This window comes from Crinia signifera, chromosome 8, assembly GCF_055691185.1.
Source record: "Crinia signifera chromosome 8, ASM5569118v1, whole genome shotgun sequence".
In the NCBI taxonomy this organism is placed as follows: domain Eukaryota; kingdom Metazoa; phylum Chordata; class Amphibia; order Anura; family Myobatrachidae; genus Crinia; species Crinia signifera.
Genome location: NC_139224.1, coordinates 108,156,532 through 108,174,314, shown reverse-complemented (window position 1 = coordinate 108,174,314; position 17,783 = coordinate 108,156,532). Strand labels below are relative to the sequence as shown.

General features: G+C 44.8%; 1 protein-coding gene across 2 annotated transcripts in view; it reads left to right on the top strand.

Annotated features, from left to right (window-relative positions):
• The first annotated feature begins 2,674 nt into the window (after window positions 1–2,674).
• Window positions 2,675–17,783, top strand: part of LOC146027067 (ferric reductase 1-like) — a 76,188-nt gene continuing 61,079 nt past the window's right edge. Inside the window, exons 1-3 of one of the 2 annotated variants that reach the window (XM_083158068.1) lie at window positions 2,675–2,892; window positions 5,178–5,379; window positions 17,450–17,586. In XM_083158068.1, coding sequence (XP_083014194.1) covers window positions 5,184–5,379; window positions 17,450–17,586 — 333 coding nt within the window. In that variant the 5' untranslated portion in view covers window positions 2,675–2,892; window positions 5,178–5,183. Of the gene's footprint in view, window positions 2,975–5,177; window positions 5,380–17,449; window positions 17,587–17,783 lie in introns of both variants that reach the window. The other variant, XM_083158069.1, reaches the window with a different exon arrangement.

Genomic DNA, 17,783 nt, shown 5'->3' with positions numbered 1-17,783 from the left:
TAAATATAGATTCTTGAAATTGTAAGAAACCAATATAGAGAACTACTTAATGAATGATTCTTGTAGTCATTGATTGGTGGAACGCACAGCATTCAGTACCATTACCAAATAATAGGATTTGCTTGCAAAGGTGCAAACCAAAGACAAAAAAACACTTTGTGGGCGCACTATTTATGTTGTATATATGAAATTAATTTAAAAACGTAACTTTTATTTAGACTTTCTAAAAATGGGTAACGAGCTAATAATAAAGGCATGAAAAACATATAAATGAATAAATATTGCTTGATTGGCTCAATCGATCTACAATATCGATCACATGTTAATTTTCATTCTACGTCTTGTCATCATTGATAATTATGCAATGTGACCATAGGCAAAACTAATGATTTTAATCCCTTGTTTAATACAAAGTTAAATGTGCTGCTATACAATTACTGTGGGATTAGTTGCCACAGCAGCGGTGGTACAGGTATTAAATACTAAAATATTCCTCACACAGTGGGCGTTTCCAGTGCAATTATTTTATGTTATAGTACACCCTTTATACCACGCCAGGTGTTCTCCCACCTGGATACTGTCCTGGCCCTTCAATGCTTGGCTTCCAAGTTCGAGAAGTTTTGGGCAGACCACAAGGTGTGGTGGTATTTTAGACCTCCGGCGCCCACACTTACTCAGTGCCTCCCCACCACCGCGGGGTCTGCAGGGCTATTGTTACACCACTGAATATATGGACAAAGCGTGTGTTTAATGATTGAGCAATTTATACCTACAGTTTCACAGTATGGGGCTGATTCAGAAGGCTAGGAATTCGCAGCCTGTCCAATAATGGAACTACCGCGCATGCACACTACAGCCCGTGAGTGTGCATGCTCTTTCCATCCTTCGCTCACCGTACGCAAGGTGATTGACAGGCTCCGGTCATTTGGGGGCAGAATGCCAGCATTTTCTGGGGTTGTCCCAAAAAATGCAGGCATTGCCGGTCGGTGGAAGGGAGGGTCACTGACATCATCATCATCAGCCTCCTTCGCCCTATGGCCATCTAGATTTCTTCAGCGCTGCGAGCAGGGGGGAAATCATGTATCTATGCGCTGGGCTCTGAACAGGCCCTATGTTATTACTTGTGACAAGTTGCTTTTCTATTGACTCACTACTGAGAACTATTAATGTGGTAATTGAGTAAACAATATTTTTTATTAGAATATATTATGAGTCGTTGTGTGTATACTGTAAGTGCCACCTAAATCTGTAATTTTTATTTTCCCATAGAGGATCGGCATACCTTTCAGGTGCACTACTATTATCACACCCTGTTAATTGATTATTAATCTGTCTGAAGCCTTGACTTTATCTGTATAGTGTAAACACATTTTTTATACTAATATTTGACATCCGAGATACAGTAGATCAAGTGAGAGTGTGCGCACTGATAATGAGGAACGCTATGCAAGCAATCATACAAAAGGAGGTAGAGATGTAAAACTGCTGATACATCCCATGATGTGCAGCCACGTGCACACACATCGCAAGAGCGACTTTCCAAGACTAGTCAAACCCAGCGATCACGCCATACATTTACACATGCATGCAGCCATTCAGGGGCACATTTATTGTCAATGTGCCAAAGCTGAATATGGCTGCATCTGTGGGGAATATGACCATCTCTGTGGGAGGTGGTGTTGGGTGGGTCTGCTGTCGTACTCCCTGTGTGCTCTACTCTCTCTCAGTCCAGGGGTGCCCAGTCTGCCATATACCTGGGTGCTGTCTGTTTGCCTTATAATCGTGTGCTGCCTATCTGCCCTATCAGTCCTAGGCTGCTGTATATTAGTCTAGTAGTGCTGCCCTGTGCTGCTGTATATAAGTCCAGTTGTGCTGCTGTATATTAGTCCAGTAGAGCGGATCAATGCAGCCATATATACTGTATGTCCAGTAGTGCGGTCTTGTGCTGCTGAATATATATCCAGTAGTGCTGTCCTGTGTGGCCATATATAAGTGCAATTGTGCTGTCCTGTGCTGTCGTATATAAGCCCAGTAGTGCTGCTCTGTGTGGCCTTATATAAATCCAGTGGTGCTGTCCTGTGCTGCTGTATATAAGTCTGACGGTGGTGTGTGTTGATACAGATCGGTGATTTTAGCTGGTTTTATGATTATTTTTTGGATCTGTATTTTTTATTTTAGTTTTGAAAATCATAAAAACAGCATAACATTATAGAATTTTTTTTTTGTTCCTACAGTAATATAAACCTCAAAAACTTTCATCTCCACCAATTCCCAGTCTATTCTGAACACCTCACAGCTCACAATATTGTTTTTGGGCAAAAAGGTTTCACTGAGGTAGCTAGTTGAATAAGCTAAGCAAAAAGGGTGGTTTTGGCCAAACCAATCCAGATCCAAAACATGAAGGGAGATCCAGATCCAAAACACAAAACATTAAAAGTGTCCGATGCAAATCTCCAGTATTAGTTTAATACCCTACTCCTGCGATGTTTTACTGTATGTCTGACATGATGCTTTGTTACACACATGTCTGTTAATTTCTCAGGTAGACAATTCCCAGCAGCCTCTGCAACTGTTGCAGAGGTCAGGAGCTGGTCACATGATCAGGGTCAAAGGATGACAGTTTATAGTGAGCAGGAGTTGGGCAGGGCAGTCGGGGCGGGTGTGATGATGAGACCAGTGAGAGTAGGTGCAGTTGTGTAACCACCAATGGAGGCTGTGTGGGGCCACATCCCAGGGAGCCCCCAGCGCTGAAAGACATGCAGTGAGAGTGAGGTAGTCTTCAATATCAGCATCCACCTTGAGTAGTACAGAGACTGACAGAGGCAGAAGGAGCAATATGGACAGCACCATAAGGCCTCCAGCAACCGACAGTGAAAGAAGGCAGGTTATGAGGTAAAACCTGGATATCCTTATAAAGAGAGAAGGCGGGCATAGCTGCAGTCTGTAGATACCCTGCACAGATGTCAGGAAAAAGGTATCACCTGCAAGCCGTAGGTTTTTACAGTGTCAGACAGCTACATTAAATACTGAACTGAGCTTTAGCGGAAACAAATATGTACAATACATACCTCCCAAAAGTCCCGATTTTAGCGGGACAGTCCCGATTATCAGGGCCTGTCCCGCTGTCCCACCCATGGGCGGCAGTGTCCCACGGTGTGGGGGGGCTGTTGGGAGTCCCCCCTGTCAGCTGCTAAGCAGCGGGGAATAAACGCTGTGCGCATGCGCACAGCGTCTATTCCCGCAGCCAGGGGGCTGGGGGCATGGCTAGAGGCTCACAGAGCCTCTGGGTCATGCCCCCATAGCGGCAAAATGGGGGCGTGGCCTCGCGGGAGAGCAGCGAGTATAGGCCACGCCCCTGAATTAGCCCCCCCCCGAAAATTTCGGCACGCCTGTGGCGCGCAGCAGTAGCGTCCCGCCTCCTGAACTCGCAAAGTTGGGAGGTATGACAATATTCTCAAAGCCAGAGTTGCTTCTATAGGAACAGTACAGTCAGTGCTTAATTGAAAATAACATTTAGGGGGGTATTCAATGTCAGTGGCACGACTGTCGAGCTAGCGCGACAGCCGTGCCCCTGTCCCGTTCTCGGTCAGCTCGCCTGGAGCTCGGCAGTCGAGATTCAATGTCCCGGACGCCGAGCGGCGAGAAGGGGGCGAGAAGGGGGCGTGGCCGCGAGTTGATGACAACAATAGACGAGCTCCGGCCAGGAGCTCGCCTATTTCCGGCTTTTCTCGGCAGAACGAGCCCGACAGCTTGTGATGTCGGGCTTGTTCTGCGCAAAACCCCTGTTCAATGCTGTCGGGGAAGACAGCATTGAATAGGGCCCCACAGCCATCTCGCCCGTCGGGAGATGGCTGCGGGAGCTCGAATGACATTGAATACCCCCCTTAGTGTCTGAAGCAAAGTATGTAATATTGGCCAAAGACAGAAAACAGCTTTGTGCCTGGCATAAAGAATTAAGAGTTTTCCACAGAGGCACCTTTTATGAACTAATCACCTCAGCTCTTCTACAATTAGTGAGGATTGTATAAGGGAAGTCACATTAAAGTTTACCCAGCAGCCACTGATTTGTTTAGAGATATTTATTTTAACCTGTAACCAGATTGGCATACAGCTGAATTACTACGAGTATAACTGACTTTTTCCCCACCGGAAGTCTTACAAACGTGCACGCAACGGAAAAACTACAGACTAACTACACTGTCTAGGAAACTTAGGAAATGTTTTATCGGAATCGTACAAACAGGGACTATTTCTATAATCTTATTATTTATTCTCTTAGAGGACCTTTTTAAGAAAACTTGAATGCAAAGATTATTGCAGAAACCCCGTACTGTGTTTAGGGACTATTAATTGTTTTACTCTGAAAATTTTAGCAGTTTAATAAATGTGGTTACAGTAACTGAAAGCATTTAACGTGTGACTTTGTATCTGCACATATTGTCCTTACTGTGCAGAGTGGGTTAACCCTTTTATTTCAGGTTATACTGGCATCAGATGTAACCAATGAGAAGGTAGATTCATTCTAGTATAATAAAACCTGTGTTGTGATGGAGTACAATTCCTTGCATTGTAACGGTGTTAAAATATATGTTATCTCTTACTCTTAATATAAATATATTACCCTTCATAAAATAATCTATTGACAAAACAAGTGGTACATTATTGAAATTATACTTATCTAAGAAGTACATTACATAAGCACTTCTGTATTAACCTAGGGCAGCTGGAACCCGTAAGGTGCCTATACACGTTACGTTTTTTGGGTGCAATCCAATGAGTGACATCACATCGCACTTCACAGAAAATCTGTGCAGCCCGTACTTTTAGTACTAGATCGCATCGTATCTAGCTGCAAGCGATTGGATATGTGGCTACACATTACATAGATTTGCTCAGTTGCAATGCTGATTTTTTTTTCTATAGTGCGTGTGGCTTCATATAGTAGGACATCTCTCAGAATTCTTATGCAGGATCACATAGCTCAATGAATAGGGTGTTCGACTGGAATGCAACAAGTAATGTGTATGTATAATAATGTATAACATATGTGGACATGTGCCTTACTGTATGTCCCAATTTGAAAAATGGGGAAGGACCAATTCTCTTTCTGGCACAGGGCATCAAAAGTCTAGTTATTGCTCTGGCGACCACATCACTTTCTCTTTGTGTCTCTTCAGGTAGAAATGGAGAATCTCTTAGTGCTGTTCATTTGTGTTACTGGATATTTGGTGGCTGTCTCAAGCTATCCAAGTGGACAAATAAGTGCTTCATGCAACACCATGCTTCCAACACATGGAGTTAGTACCCCCCAATCATCTGTGGCTCCTTACAACATCATAGTTTCTAAAACTTCATTTAATGCTGGTGACATTGTAACAGGTAAGGAATTTATGTATTAAACTTCTATAAAATATATAAAACAGATAGATTTGTGCTCAGTCAATGGTATCTGATAACGGTACATCTTGGAGTTCTTTTTTAGCATCTTTAATAGAATTAATACACTGATTCTTCTAACTGATTTGCATGAAATTTGCTGATTAGATAATATCCACTGCAGAATCAGGCCAGTCTCGAAACATGCAACTTATAGAAGTCGTTCAACAATTATTACAAGATGCCATGGGCAAAATGTATAAATCAATAACAAGTGATGAAGTGGAGAGTAGTGGCGGAACTTGTGAGTGATTTTCCCAGGTGCAAAAATATAATTTGGGCCCCCCTACTCCACTACAACCCAAGTTCACAATCTGCAACATGGCAGTGAGTGACAGGGAGAGGCAGAGGGTGACATGGAGAAGCAGGGGGAGTCAGAGTGTCACAGGGAAAAACAGTGGGTGACAGAAAGAAGTTGACTGGGGCAGCAGTAGGCGTATCAGTCCTCAGAGTTCCTGGTGTAATGTACCTGTATATCTGCCTCTGGAGAGTGATAAAGGACCAGCCAATCAGCTCCTAACTCTCATGTTACAGGCTATTTTTGAGAAATGGAAGTTAGAAGCTGATTGTCTGGTCCTTTAACACACAAATCCGACATTATTTAATGTACTAATACAAACAAATATCCCTTATGTCTCTTACTTCATCTTCTCAGTCTGGTTACTATACACCAGTCATATAATAAGAATTTATTATCATCCTGTTTAATTGCTCGGCAACATATTCCCCAGAAGAAAAGACAAGTATGACTACATAGTCAAAATAAGAATTGGTCCGGAAATCAATTAAATACACAAAATAAAATTAATAGGAAATACATAGCACGGCCACAATCGCGGGCATCGGGTGGAATTTTTAGTGGTCTGCGACGCGCCCGACGCGATGCCCCCGATTTTCCCATTAAAATGCATTGAAAAAAGTCAAAATCACGTTGGTCGCGTCGTATGCGGCTAAAAAAGGCTTAAATGGTCCAGACGCGATGCCCCCGATTTCCCACAGGAAACAATGTTAAATGCCTCAATTTACCCGCGATGCACCCGATTTCCCATAGGAAACAATGTTAAATGCCTCAATTTCACCAAATCATCATAGGGAACAATGGTAAATGGGCCAGAAACCCCCAAAAACACCCCTGAACAGTGAAATGTCCCCCCAAAAGTAGTTTACGCCACCACACGATCAACGCGAACCTGAAGCGTGGCGAGCGCAGCGAGCCCGCGAGGGGCGGCGGTACGCGTCCTCTGACCTTTTCATACCCCCACTATCCACGTCGGCGTGGAGTTGAGAATAGAATAGTGTGGCGAGCGCAGCGAGCCACCGAGCCTGAAGCGTGGCGAGCGCACGCGGATACCTTCACAGGTAAACGCGTCCCTTCGCGGGCTTCACAGGTATCCGCGTCCGCTCGCCACGCTTCGGGCTCGGTGGCTCGCTGCGCTCGCCACACTATTCTATTCTCAACTCCACACCGACGTGGATAGTGGGGGTATGAAAAGGTCGCAGGACGCGTACCGCCGCCCCTCGCGGGCTCGCTGTGCTCGCCACGCTTCGGGTTCGCGTTGATTGTGGGGTGGCGTACACTACTTTTGGGGGGACATTTCACTGTTCAGGGGTGTTTTGGGGGGGTTTCTGGCCCATTTACCATTGTTCCCTATGATGATTTGGGTAAATTGAGCCATTTAACATTGTTTCCTATGGGAAATCGGGGGCATCGCGGGTAAATTGAGGCATTTAACATTGTTCCCTATGGGAAATCGCAGGCATCGCGTCGGTACCATCGCACCCGATTTTTTAGTGCATGCGATGGCCGCGATGCCCCCAATTTTTACTCACGATGCCCACGATCATGATCGTTGTGGCCGTGCTAGGAAACAAGTACCACAAATAATTTAGTGCTACATCAGGCTTCCAATACCATATTACTAGTCGTCATTAAAATGAAAAGAGGTAATTAGCCAATGATCATTAGTATATCAATATCAGAGCAATTGGCAATAAGATATCACTTGAACACTAAGTAAAACCAAACTACAGTAAACTACAGATAACTTGTAATCACCCTATGCGAACCTCCACAGGAGAATGATAGGAGCAAAAGACCAATCACCAGGCAGCAGCAGTGTGGGACTTACCGCCCACGGAATTAGACTGGCTGATGCCCGCAACATGATCACCTTTATAAACCTTCCGGAAACTGCAGGGCGGCTTGCCCTGAAGAAGCGTATAAGTGAAAACGCGCAATCGGCACTCTAGCCGTGCGAGCGTCTGCTTACCGCGTGTTGCTACATTTGTTACATATGTTATGCGATAATATACTACATGTTGACAATCCGGCCAGACTTAGCCCTTTTTAGGGCTAACCATTTGTACTTTATCCATACCTCCCAACATGACCCTCTCCAGGAGGGACACAATGCTCTGTTTCTGGACTTCCCCCTGAATGTATGCTTGCCATCACCTGTATTGAACCTGGTTAATTGATAAGAAAGGTGTTTCCACCTTTCTTATCAATGGAGAGGGTCATGTTGGGAGGTATGCTTTATCTAGCTACAGATAAGCATGTCAGTTTGCCGTATGAATAGTCCAATAGGATAACCCTTTGCCTGCTGCTCACTGAATGTAGATGCCTCACTGTGTAATACAACAGAGACACAAGTGATAAATAATATCTGATCTCTGGGCTTAGATACAGTAATCAGGGACGCTGACCAGGAGATATTTCTGTCCCGATATGTTAAGACAATTTGTCAGTTATTAATAAACTACACATCAGCGCTCTGTGATACTCCCTGAGCTCAGCCTTAACCGCAGGAGAAAAAAAAATATATATATATGCTAACACCCTGAGAAATATACCAATATCGCATACAACTATTGTTACTGCTGACATATTTGTATTATCTACTCACTTGCTGCGGGATAATATTAGCTCTTGCAGCAAGTATAATCAGTATTGAACTTTGACCTGTGTATAAGAAAGAGAATAAAGTTGAGCCTATGCGCTGACTGTGTGTGATCCTGTGATTGATAGAATACGCAATAAGGTCTCAGTTCCCTCTTATGCAAATTTAGCTAAGAGGTGTATAAGGACTGAAGACTCAGAGGTGCTTGCAAAACATGCACTTTCATTCTCTTTGGATGAAAGATACAAAGGGCCTTATTCTAGTTCACGCTTTCTGACAAAATCCTTCTTAGATGGACAAAATCATGTGCACTGCAGGTGGGGCAGATGTAACTTGTGCAGAGACAATTAGATTTAGGTGGGGTTTTACTTCAAAGTGAGATCTATATTGCAGTTTAAAAATAAAGCAGCCAGTATTTACCCTGCACAGAAACAAAATAACTCACCCAATTCTAATTCTCTCTGCACATGTTACATCTGCCCCCCCTGCAGTGCACATGGTTTTGTCCTTCTAGGAAGGATTTTGTCAGAAAGAGTGAACTAGAATAAGGCCCATAGTAACATCCTGTACAAATGGTAACACATTTTGTCCCTGTTACAAATTGACACAAATACTTAGCAGTGAAACTGCAGGAATTAAGCTATACCTTGATTGTTCATTTTTTGTAATAGGAGGCTGGCTTCATATTTGTCGAACATAATAATAATTAATTTCAGCACAGGCGGCACGATCGCACGTGCATTTTTATAAACACCTTCCCCATCTGTAGGTTTCATATGTGTTTTTTTTATTTTTCGCTTGTTTTACAATTAAAACAATAAAAGTTAGATTTTAGGACTCATTTTCTTCTACTGGTGCACCACACCAAGACAAATCTTCTTTCTCTCTTTTCTATGTGAATTGTACTATTTGTCAGTGGTAGCACAACCCTGGATTATACAAGCAACAAGGCTGCTATAACTACGGACAGGGGGCCACTCTTAAGGCCCCATACATTAGTCCGACTTTTCCTAGGGACAAGTCGGACATGATTTCCCTTGCAGCTCCCCAGGAGGGGGACACACGATAAGGCACTTGATGTGCCAAATTTTGCATATGATAAATCTCATGGATTTATCATATGCAGTCCCCGAGGAGCTTCAGGGGGAGAGCCGGGTGGGGGACGCTGGGGAGCTGCAGGGTAAGCTGACAAATAGTCAGCAGGCGGGGGACACTGTCATCCGGGCATGGGGAGAGGCTGGCAGGGGCAGCTTACACATAGGCAGCGGGCGGGGGGACTCAGGTGAACCGGCGAGGGGAACAGCGCCTCACGTGCTGGGCAGGAGAACCAGGGCGGCAGCCGCAACTGCAAGGAAGAAAAACACAATACAAATGAATGGGGAGCCAGTGATTGGCTGAGAGCTCTCTCAGCCAATTGCTGAGAGAGCTCTCAGCCAATCACTGCCTCCCCATTCGTTTGTATTGAAGCTGCGGCTGCCTGGTCCTCCTGCCCAGCAGTGTTCCCCTCGCTGGTTCACCTTCACCGGCGTCCCCCCGCCCGTTGCCTATGTGTAAGCTGCCGCTGCCAGCCTCGCCCCATGCCCGGCGTCCCCCGCCGGCTGTTCCCTGCAGTTCCCCGGCGTCCCCCGCCTGCTGACCCTGCCCGGAGACTGCACATAAGATTTAGGAAATCTTATGTGCAGCCGGTGCGACTGCCCGACTCCGATCCGATGCACACGGGACCGCGCATCGGGTCGGATAGGGTGTCAAACCATGCGATTTGGGACGATTTCACGGCCCGATTCATCCGAATCGGGTGAAATCGGGCCCAAATCGCATAATGTATGGGGGCCTTAACATCTACCAAACACAAGTGTAAGATACACGGTCTGGTGCGATTGTACTCAACCCCCCTTTGTATCTATTCAAAGGGGAGCATTTTTGGTTGTTTTTCTTTACAGTTTTATCACCAAAATGATCAGGCTGGCCCACTACACAACATGTAGATCACAGATTATTGCCAAATAGATGGAATATGTTTATTCAAGTTATCCTCGGGAATAATTAGTACCACCAATTGTGTTAGTCAATTAAAACATCTGGAAAACATGCACTGCTGGTGTTCCAATAAGAACGGTTTTGACAGCAAATTTGTATTGAAATAGTGTAGTGAATAGTGTAGTGATTAGATTCTCAATGCACTGTCATTGTAGCCTGTCTCCTTTGGCAATGCTGCAAATTGTTTAATAAAGCCCTGGACTGCTCTCTTGTCATTACTTACTTAGAAAATTCACTATGTATTTCTTTAAAAAAAAACACAACAAAAAATGCTACAAGTGGAAATGGGAAATATCTGAAATGGCACCCATGTTTGTACTTTCCCAAGTAATGCTTACATGCTTACACAATGTCTTCAATATACAACATACAAATGTAATATTTCACAAATTAGATTGCATTTAACCCCCCCCCCCAAAAAAAGATTGAGGTGAATTAAATTAGCTTTAAACAGGTAAGTTGCCAGCTCTAACCCCCTAATCGATTGCAAAAAAATCTGCAAGCAGGGCAGGTTTAAGGTCTGTGGGGGTCCTTGTCAACAAACTTGTGGGGGCCCCTATCATAAAAGTGCTCCTGAGTAGAGATGATTTGTGCAGCCTCCTTCAGTAAGCTGTAACCACCTGCTCAACAGTGAACATGTAGAAGAAATGGTGGGTGCACTCAGTGAGTAAACTATTAAAATCAGTTTACTATATAACAGGGTTGCCTACCTGCCCCCCTCCTTCAGGGAGAAAATGCTGTGTTCCTGGACTTCCCTGGTAATGTATGATTGCCAGCACCTGTGGTGAAACCCCTTTCTTATCAATTAACCAGCTCCCCACAGGTGATGGTAATCATGCATTACCAGGGACGTCCAGGAACAGAGCATTTTCTCCCTGAAGGAGAGGGTCAGGTAGGCAACCCTGATACATACCTCACAACATAACCTATTCCAGGAAGGACACAATGCTCTGTTTCTGGACTTTCCTGGTAATGTATGATTGCCATCACCTGTTTTAAACAGGGTCATTGATAAGGAAGGTTTTTCACCACAGGTGATGGCAATAATAAATTAAGAGGAAAGTCCAGGAACAGAGCATTGTGTCCCTTCTGGAGAGGGTCATGTTGGGAGGTATGCTGATATATAAATTCTAGCTAGACGCACTGATGTCAGGCACTGCATCCCTGAGTGCAGAGAGTTCTGATTATACAGCCAGAGCCGGTTTACCACTGTGCGTGACACGGAGGCAGAGTAGCGGGATCATGAGACTGATTGTAATTTTCTGAGATGCATGTAAACTTTGAGCCCCTAATGTGTGGAGGCCCCGGGACTACCACCCCTGTCGCCCCTCCTTGCAGCCAGCCATGTCCTCAAGCAATTAGCTAGATCAGTGGTTCTCAAACTCGGTCCTCAGTTCACGTTTACCAGGGAAATCCAGGAACAGAGCATTTTCTCACTGAAAGAGAGGGTCAGGTAGGCAACCATGGGTTTTAAACAATTCAATTTACTTCAATGAAAAAATTGTAACTTTGTCAGTTACTTTTTAAACCGTAGAAGCCAATGAAATATTTAATTGATTACAGGCTTCTGTCCCTTGCTACCCAGAGTCTAATCCTAGATAAACTAAACATTTCTGCAGAGAGATTACAGACTGAAAAACACCTTGTTAGAAGGAGACAGCTGGCTTCAGGTTTGTGTATGCGGATCATTTATAATGAGACTTTAACCCTTTGACTGCCAAGTGAAATAGTCAAAATAGGTGTGAAAACATTTTTATTCATCAAAATGACCTGTAATGTTTACCTTATATTGGAAATATAATCAACATTTTTCATTTGAATTTATACAACAAATGCGAGCGACCCTGTCATTTTTTGCTGATGTTTTACACATCTCTCACAAAGATGTTGGCGTTCAAAACGTTAACACGGGTAATCGGTAGAGATCTACATTTCCTTCTGTTTTTGTATTACAACAGAAAAAGGTTATTGTTACAGATGTAGAAGGTAAACTGAGGCTGTAATATCATAAAACTGCAGCTCCAGCAAATCTTTTAGTAATAAAGTGGGATAAAATGCAGAGCACATAGCAATAGTAATGTAGATTCCAGTCTAAAACAGAGATATCTGTATCATTCATCGAAATATTTCTACATAATATACAATGGCTGAGGTTTCACTGAGGAGAATAAAGCTGGGTATACCTGGCTGGCCAGATAACATTCCTGCCAGAATTATAGGCATTTTATCTGACAGCCTGACGTGGGTCATAAACTTTTTTTGGCAGTGAAGTGCAAAACTTGTAGTTATGCCACTGCAAATGCATGTGTCTTTTATATGGATGCCTTACTGCCTTTTTCTAAATTGTCCATCTTGAATATTGTAAGCAGTGTGTGTGTGACCATGTGTTTTTTAAAATTACCTGCTCCTGGCACCCTCTTATTCAATGTATCAGTGCCAAATGCAGTACAGATGGAACCAGCCTTATTCATTCCATCCCCGGTGCACCAATCGCCATGGTGCGCCAGGTATTCTGGCATGCGTCTCTGTAGCTTTGAAAGCCCCCGACGCAGGCAATAAGCATGCGAGCATCCGAGACACTATCATGTCCACGTGCACTAGCACACCACCTGCCAGATCGGAGTGTCTGGCACGCTAGTGGCGATAACAAGGCTGGCTCCATCTGTATATTGTTAGGCAGCTACAACTGCTTTTAAGATTTGTCTGGGGTATACTCAGAGTTAACCCTTACAGTGACTGACAGGACTGCAAAATCTTGATTACAGCCTGATTTGTACTCCTGTGGCTGAGGTGGTGAAGCCACAGCAGTACTTGAGCCTGACCCTGCCTCTCTCACTATACCCTGAGTCGGCTGGCACTTGCGCTGGTCTTATGGTGTGTACACACGTTAGATGTGCCTTAAGATCCTATCCACGATCTGATCAGATAGGATCGTGGATAGGATCTTAAGGCACATCCGATTTGCATCCTACCTTGACTATAAAGTGCAGATCTGCACTATATAGACAAGGCAGCCAAGACTTTCTGGCTTCCGATACGTGAACGCGCATCGGGATCGCAAGGGTTAAAACCCTTGCGATCTGCATCCGATGCCGATCTGTTGTTGACTATATCGTCAACATCGGAAAGGAAATCGGACCGTGTGTACACAGCATTAGACTTTGCAACTAATAGCCACCTTTCCAGGGCAGACTAGCTCCACTCTGTACTCAGATGCCACCATCGGTGAAATGTAATAGGATAAGAGATTCAGAAAATTAGAGATTTGGTAAGAAATCTCCAGATTTTTTTTGTGTTTTTTTTAAAGCGGCAATCATTTACACGGCAAAATAAAACTGATTTTGCAGTGTAAATGATTGCCGCTTTAAAAAAAAACCTGGAGATTTCTTACCAAATCTCTCACTTTCCTAACCTCTCATCCTATTACATTTCACACCTGGTCTTTCGCGGTGACACAAAGTCCCAACCGAGTCAGGGTACTAGTTAGAGGATAAACTGACTAAATACCAAAAGATAACTAGGCTCTGCACAGCAACATAAATTAGAGTATGCAGCCTTGGAAACAGGAACTGAACACAGGATTTGCGGCCTTTATCGCTATAATGTGAATCCATCGCATTAAACCAAACAAAACTATAACCAAGGTATTGCAGATAGGAATACCACCTAACCGCCTCAGCAACACAGTCGCCAGGCTGGACCAATGCCTCTGGCCTCTGCTGTGAGACAAACAAACAAGAAACATACATGAGACAAGTCAGCATGCAATTAGGCCTGCACCCTAATTGCCTCCATGACTCTGTCTCAGAACAAGAGATATGGCTCCAGCTGGCGCTGTGAGAATACCAACCACAATGTGTGCGGAAGCCGCTGGTACTCACAGAAACTGGAAACAGACATGTCGGTTTATTTAATGTGGCCGGTGAGGGGGTTTAATGGCGGGGATTGCCAAAAATAAGTGATCCTCGCTGTTTAACCCCTGTGCTGGCCACTCACCCTATTCAACAATCTAGGGGAATCCTCGCTGTCAGAGGATGGCGAGGATTCCCTCAAACAACGAGGCTCGGGGCTAATGCAGGCAGCCCACTGCATTTAGATGCGAGTCTCACTGTTTTAGTGGCCTCATACGCCATTTCCCCTTTGCTCCAAAAACATAGCGAGGAGGAAACAGCGTATGCAGGGGGTCTGTTGAATACTGACCCTGCGAGCTGTGACAGCAAACAGGCAACCCCTCTTGCTGTCACAGCCCCCAGCATTGAATACTGCCCAAGATCTTACACACTGGAAGCAGTGGTTCTCTAACACAGGCAGGATTTCACAGGACACCCAACAGGAGTGCTTGCTGGAATACTTAGACACAGCCTGGAACAAACTGAACTCTGGAGTAATCTCAGACAGTGGTAGTTAGGAACGCTAAGAATCACTGGGAACATAGCAATCACCAGGAATCAGGAATATACATATATAAATGATTAACATGACTAAACAGATCTATACAGGACTGTAACAGGACTCTAACAAGACTATAACTGGCAGGTTCTGAATGCTGAGAGCATACCTAATTACCCAGTAGCTTAGGAGGCAGCAACACCCAGAAGACTAAGGTATGCATGAAAACAAGGCAAGATGGATCAGCCAAAACCTTGAGTGAACACACAAAACTCCACACAGAACATAGTGACTGCTGCATAAACACTGACCCACCGGAGGTGGCTCGTAACAACTGCACACCACTGATAGTTTTCCCACTGCAACTTGCGAAGTGTTCGCCATCTGCTGTTAGCTAGCAAATTCACCCCTCTCCTGGCCAGGGCAGGCGACAGGGGGGGTCAAGGGGGACAAGTGTGACGGGCCCAAGAGATATGTAGGACCCCAGAGCTTCCATGCCTGGCCACGGCCACTGCCTGTACTAGCTGGCCTGTCAGTGACCCTTGCGGGCCGGCCGTCTACTGTGCACCATCTGTGTGTGGCTGAGTCTGACTGACTCACTGTGTGCCACTGCCGTCTACTGTGTGTGCACCCTGCCACTTGGCACTCAGAGCCATCTACTCTGTGTGTGTGCACGGCCTGGTGCCGCAGGCTCACAGCCTTACCCACCGCTGGTGCAGTGGCCTCAGTATCTGGCTCCTGTACTTTTACTGCGCGGGTCGTCTGTTCGGCACTCTGCGAAAGACCTGCCCTGCCTGCTCATAGTGCTCAGCATTCTTTTGTGAAAGTGACAGGCCAGCAGCAGCTGGAGCCAGCAGGAAGCAGCAGCAGGAGCCAAGCCAGTAGGACTGAGAATGAGAGAAGTCCGCACCTGAAAGCAGGATCTGGAGCAGCACAAGGTTAAGGCTCATGCAGAAGAGCGTTGTGTGGATTTGGGAATAGGTGGGGGGCCCCAGAAATATCATTGTACAGGGCCCCAAGATTTCTGTTGCCGGCCCTGCTCCTGGCTGATGGAATACTCATAGCATGGCTAGGGTCCAATACTCCTCTAAATGGCAAATAAAAGGTTAATGGCAAACCTACAATGCAAATTGGAGCTCAAATAGAGTCCTTTGCAGAATATACTGTATGTGAGTAACCGGCTGCTAGGAATGGTTTAATGGTTACCAATTCTGCCTCACAGCGCAGAGCTAAATGTGCCGAGTTTGTGTATTCTCCCCGTGTTTGCGTGGGTTTACTCGGGGTACTCCGGATTCCTCCCACAATCCAAAAATATACTCGTAGGTCAATTGGCTTCCAACAAAAAAAATACTTTAGAATGTTTGTTCGTGCGTGGACATGTGATAGGGAATATAGATTGTAAGCTCCACTGGGGCAGGGACTGATGTGAATGTTCAACTACAGGGCAGTATGCTCTAACCCACGCCGCCAGTTACTGCCCGCCTCCGCCACCTACCGCAATGCTTTAACATATGTGATTAGTATAGCAACGGGCAGCTCTTGTGATAAGAGCTGCCCCTTGCGAAGAAGCCGGCAGAGGGTAAGCGGGTCCCCAGTGGCTACCCCTCCCTCCCTTACCCGACTGCTGCGGGTGGGCTCCACCTCTTCTTTCCTGCACCCGGAAAAGGATGTACACTGCAGGAAGGAGGTCAATGGTGTGGGCAGCACAGCACCGTGCGGCCCGGACACAGGTGAGGGGGGGGGTCATCAAGGGTCCATGGGGGGGGTCGGCGTGGGTCGGTGCGGACAGGGTGAGTCGCGTGAAGAAGCCCATAGGCTTCTGTGGGGTACCCCCCACAGTGAAAACCCGGCTTGCGAGTTTTCCTGCATACCAAAATGTTTTTATCGTATTTTTCATTAGAGCACCCCGCCCACACTCTGTAAAGCACTGCAGAGTATGTATATGTATGCACTATATAAAGAAACTGTTAATAAATATATACTCTAAACTTTCAACTTCAGGCATGACCAATTGATCAATATTTTCTGATCGGTTTCCCAGGTAAATATTACAATCATCTGGTCGACACACCAATATCGGGTGTAGTAAATCCATCAGTAACTGATAACTATATATCAGTGTGAGAATAGACATATATGAATATAAATTAAGTAATTAACCAATACTTACCTACTCTCCTGGAAGTTGCAGGAGTTTTTTTGGGGAAGTCTCAAGCAAACCCAAAAGAGTAGGTAATCCTCCAGCATCCCACCTGCATCCTAGGAAAGCAGATAGGAGAAACTGACAAAACTGGGAATATCGGGTTCTCAAGGAGGGAGTGGGTCTGGCCCCGCTTCTGAGGAACCCTGTTTCATCACCACTATGGCTTCTCCAGGAGAGGTGTTATAAAAGGTACAGTAGGCAAGTAAGAATTAACCTATAAACTGCATGTTTGTGTTCATTGGTAAATAGATGGGCTTTTCCACTGATAATAAGTAGGACATTTATTTACATTTGTCCATGAAAGCATATTAATTCTACTTCACACACAAATCCTTTACAGGAGACAAAATATGAATATTCTCCTAAGGACAGAACCACATTACTCCGAAACCTACTGTACATGACAATCCAAGATTTTGCTTCTTGTAATTAATAAATGGCATGTCATATTGCCCACTAATCTTTCTATTCATTTCTACTTTAGTTACCATACAGTCCACACCTGGAAATTATTTTAAAGGATTCCTCCTTGAGGCTCGATCGGTGGGAGGGGACAGGATTACTGGCAGCTTTTCCACCACAGATGGCAACGCTCAAACACTGACCTGCAGTGCGGGACCCGTAAGTTAATCACATTTATTGTACACAGATGGGATGACTTGATTATTTTTACTATTCTATTTAGTATCATTTTACCTACGCCGGCAGCATATAACAATTGGTTTTATTTTTATTATTCATGCAGAAATATTAAAGAGCTGTGCTAAACTAATGTGCATGGTTAACATATATAGTTAAAGGATAGTGATGGAATAATT